The following is a 4,876-nucleotide window of genomic DNA, read 5'->3' on the forward strand; positions in this document are numbered from 1 at the left end:
GAATTGCTTACCAACTTTGTGGCCAGCATGGGAATACATTGCAAATCATACATTGCCATCCCTGGGGATCACACACACTATTATGAACAATGTCTCACTCTTAGTAACGCCCAGGGGACCATCATGGAGTTCAGTGACTTCAGTATAATTATTATCTTTCAATAAACGAGTGTTTTCTGCTCGTCTCACTGCATATTTATTTCAGTTACTTTATGTACTATATTGTAGCAGTTCTTTGTATGTATAGTCAAAGTCTCATTCGTAGCGAAGTTCACCAGTCCTGCCTGCTCAAATACGTTGCATTTGTAAGACTCAAGGTGGATTCACACTTGCCAGAAGGTCACTGTCACGTTATTTAAGATCGACGGCCAGAGAATTTCCTGAGTATTTACACTACACGACACTTCAACGTCGAAAGAACGCCGTGACGTTACAGCTCAGCAGAGGCGCAATTTCGTAGTTCATGGTAGAGGGTCATAAAATGCCGAAATCCAGTTTAAAGTACTTTGCTATGACTGCTGTTACACTTGATGACGAGGGACAGAGAGCAAAAACAGTCTGGGTTGCAAAATTGTTAGAAAATTGAGATTGTGAAGGAGAGTTCCACACTCCTTATAAGGGATGGAAGAGGAGGAGTCATCGTTCTATAAATATTTCAGAATATCTAGAAAACAGTTTTTTACCTGTTAAGCAAAATACAAATAAAAATTACGAAGAGAAATTCAAGATTTAGACGTCCAGTATTACCTTGACAGAAGCTGATGGTTTGCCTATGGTATATCTAGATGGACCGTTTTAGTGCACTTGAACTACGTTTCCGTATATTTCTGCTACCTGCTGTTCCTCATTAATTTATTACGAATCTTATTTTAAACTTCTGTGTGCTGCTTCAGCTTTACTCCCGGTTTTTTCTTTCGCTGTTCCACTGGAAAAATCATGAGTCGAGCACATTGAACTTTATTTTCAATGTATTCCTTCAGTGTCTAAAATAAAATACTTTAACTTAGTATTGTCCTTCAGTATATATTAAGATCTTTCCTCAATAGCTGTCAGTGGGGTATACTTTCGTATTAGTTCACGTTGTGTACTTAGTGTAACACTTGCCACCAAGTAGGCTGCGGAATGGACCGTCGAAACAATCTTCCCGAGAAATCTTGACGTGACGAGACGTGACGATAAAGTTCTGTTGACGGTGTGTGTGAATGCCGCCATTTGAACTGCAAAGGGTAATCTTTTGACGTGACAGTGGCGTTCCGTCAAATGTGAATTGCTAGAAGAATTGGATATTAAAGTTTTTTACGACTGCTGACGGAAGATACCTGATAATTTTCATATCAACTTTTTCCGTTCCTAATTTTAAAGTAAAAAGTTCATTTTTTCCTTTGTTAAAATACCAAAGCCTGTTTTGAGAGTTGCTCAAAAAATATCGATCACATTGAAGAATAACTTTGACTTTACTCACACAATGTAAACTTTGGAGCACGTGTGTTTACGATTATGTGTTTGTGGGTGGCGTGGTATACTTAGTAGTTTGTGAAAGCTTTTCAGCAGAGGATAACGTGTGTTTGCACCTACATGAGCGGAGCCGTATTCTGACACGCAATGCCAAACATCCTTCAAACATGACACAGTTTAGTAGTGACGGAAAAACTGCAATAGAGAGGACTGTTGAGGTTGACGTCTTACGTGAAAGAACTCCTGCATCTGAAGTGAACACTGTTTACGAAATTGAAAGATGTGCGGATTGGATAAGAGAAATTGGTGCGAAGACGATCTGCCTCCAGTTTCCAGATAAATTGTTGCCAGATTCCGTTGATGTCTCTTTAAAACTCCAAAAGTTGTTGGCTCATAATCAGGTGTTCATATTGGGAGATACATCCTATGGTAGCTGTTGTGTTGATGAAGTTACTGCACAACATGTTAATGCAGACGCAATCATTCATTTCGGCCACGCATGTTTAAGCCTCACAGATCGCATCCCAGTATTGCATATTTTCGAGAAATATTCATTAGATATTGATCAGTTAGTTTGTGAATTCACAAATAATTTTCAGAAACATGAAAACTTAATACTTTTATATGACGTTGCATATGAGCATTGTATTAGCAGAATAAGAGAGAGACTGTGTTTTGACTACAGTAATTTGCTTATTCCTTCACTAAACATCGGTGTGCACGTAGAAGAATCCAATGTTATATGTGGCAGGTGTTTCAGTGTTCCAAGAGAAACAGTAATTAGTGATTACACTGTTGTATTTTTGGGGAGGAATGAAAGGACGTTTCAAAATCTAGTTTTAGAACTATCTGGTGCAAAAGTTTTTATTTTTGATCCATTTGATGCCAGTGTCTTGCGGGCACATAATGTCAGCAACAATAAATTTCTTATGAAACGGATGTTTCTAATCGAGAAAGTGAAAGATGCCAGGATAATTGGTATTTTAGTAGGCACCTTAGGTATTTCAAAGTACCTTACAGCTATCGACAGAATTAAGAATATTGCAAAGGAAAGAGGAAAGAAATGTTACATAGTAGTAGTAGGAAAACCTAATGTTCCAAAATTAGCAAATTTCCCAGAGATTGATGTCTTTGTGCTTTTGGCTTGCCCAGAGAATTCTTTCACAAATGAAAGATTTTTTAAGCCATTGGTTACAGCATATGATTTTGAGCTTGCATGTAATCCTAACAGGCCATGGAGTAACATTTATCTCACAAATTTTCAAGATTTTTTGTGTGATGACAGTGACATTAACACATCAGTTGATGGATTACAGTACGATCTTTCAAATGTATCTCTTACAGGAGGTCACTTACAAACTATGGAAAAATATGAAGAAGAAGCAGTGAACGAAGTTTCTGGTACCAGTACTGTGTCACTAAAGGGTAATACTGCACTTTCTTTGCATGGTGCATTGGGAAGCCATTTCTTAGCTAATAGAAGCTGGAGGGGTCTGGAACAGAATTTAGGGCAAACTAAAGTGGAGCATGCCTCAAAAGGAAGAAGTGGTATTCCTATGCGTTATGACAATGAGCCTGACTCTTAAGTGAAGGACTCATTGTATAAATAATGCTCCTATGTGAGCTGGACACATTTTTTCTGTAAAGCTCATATGACTGTACTGAGATATTATATCTTGTATTTTCTGTCATTAAAAGAAACTTTTGCAGCTTGACTTGATTGATGTAATATTAGTGCTCTGTAAGAACTGCTTTCATATATGTTTCTGAAACATATGCAAATAAATTGCATTACAGGTTCCTCTCAGATATATGTGTCAGTATAGTTTCTTTTCTGTCCATCAAGTATATTGGTGAATTTGTTTGGCAATCTTCAGAATTATATGAAAAAGAAGAGAGTGAACATATGTTTTATTGTGATTATAGACACATCCATAGTACACCTTTGTAATAGAATAACTGTACAGAAAGGGAGTAAAGACAACAAAATATGTGAACAAAGCAGTTAAAAAAGTATGGAGGATTTTTAGGTGCCTTTGGTTTCTTTACATACTGTTTTTTGTAGTTTGCACAATGAAGCAGAGCTTTTGACTGCTCTCTCCCACCCAACCTCACCCTCAGTCTCATCTGGAAGGTCAGAGTCTTTATTCATTATAGAGTTCCAATACACTTCTAGAAGTGATTTTGTGAGATTCCATTGAATTTCTTGTTTAGCCAGTTGTAGCATTATGTGGTTGATTGCAGTGAGACAAGACTATGGCTTCTTGAAACTGAGCAATTCAGTTATATCAAAAATAAAAATGTCCGTTTTAAAGTGTTGCTGTCCTCCTCCACTCCCTGGATAAACTTTGTAAATAATTCTTAATGGTACAAATAGAACCTGTGGAATATGCTCTGTAGTTTAGGTTGATAAGGAGATTAGAATAATTGCAACCGTGTAATAATGTTAATTCTTGAGCAAGAACTACCACTAGGCCTATATTTACATCTGATCATAAACACAACTACTGTTGCAGATCTCCAATGTTGGGGAAGAAAGACCATTACAAGGGTTGTTTGTAACAGGGTAAGGTGACATTTGGGGAAAACCACTTAACATAAATCTTTCTCTAGTTTGTCAAAGATTTTAGGTTTTCTGATCCAAGCATTATATCTCATGAATAACTTTTTTGGCTACAGGTTGTAAGGTTGGTCAGTAATGCCCAGAATCTGTGGCTATTATGGTATGCATAGCCTGCTAACATAAAAAAATTAAGTTTTCTCAAGTGGAATGACCACTCCAAGGGAGCACTGTCCTGAGGCTATAAGTTATTCTAGAACCGAAGGGGCTGTTGCTATCATAAAATGTCATTGAAAGTCTCTTTCACAGTGTTGGTACTGCCACATGAGAAGAGAATTGAAGCAATAATTTTCTGGGAGCGCTTTTCCGTAGAGTAGAACTGTGATTCCTTGAAATACTGAACTTCTGTGTAAAGATATTATTTTTCATTTTATTATTTTTAAAGCAGATAAACTGACACTGAGATCCATGAGGACCTAAAACCTAACTCTGTCAGAGCCACAACTGAGTGAATATCAGGGAAACCACTGAGACAGCTTTTTGTGAATGTTCATATGTACAATGTTATCCTCCAGCACAGGCAAAGCTGACTCAACATAACATCAACACATGTAAAAAGCATAAATAAATGTACAATCCCACAATTGTTGATGATGTGTTTTAGGCCTTTATGGTTCTCAGCATCACAGTTGATTGCCTTTCCACGTGTTGGGAAAGGTTTCATTTCTTCCCTTGTATGGATGTAGTGTGGAAAGAATGGCTGCTTTTATGCCTCTGTGTGGGCATTTACAACCTTAATTTTATCTTCATTCTCTCTAAAGGTGAATGTATTCCAGTCTCTGTCTTCCTCTAGTACCATGG

At 37.3% G+C, this 4,876-nt stretch overlaps 1 protein-coding gene across 1 annotated transcript; it reads left to right on the forward strand.

Annotated features, from left to right (window-relative positions):
• The first annotated feature begins 1,445 nt into the window (after window positions 1–1,445).
• On the forward strand, window positions 1,446–3,262 carry LOC126330193 (2-(3-amino-3-carboxypropyl)histidine synthase subunit 2-like). The gene has a single exon (XM_049996338.1). The coding sequence runs from the start codon at window positions 1,623–1,625 to the stop codon at window positions 3,039–3,041; it is 1,419 nt and encodes a 472-aa protein (XP_049852295.1). The 5' UTR covers window positions 1,446–1,622; the 3' UTR covers window positions 3,042–3,262.
• Window positions 3,263–4,876: the final 1,614 nt, after the last annotated feature.

The sequence above is a fragment of the Schistocerca gregaria genome, chromosome 2 (assembly GCF_023897955.1).
Source record: "Schistocerca gregaria isolate iqSchGreg1 chromosome 2, iqSchGreg1.2, whole genome shotgun sequence".
NCBI classification, from domain to species: Eukaryota; Metazoa; Arthropoda; class Insecta; order Orthoptera; family Acrididae; genus Schistocerca; species Schistocerca gregaria.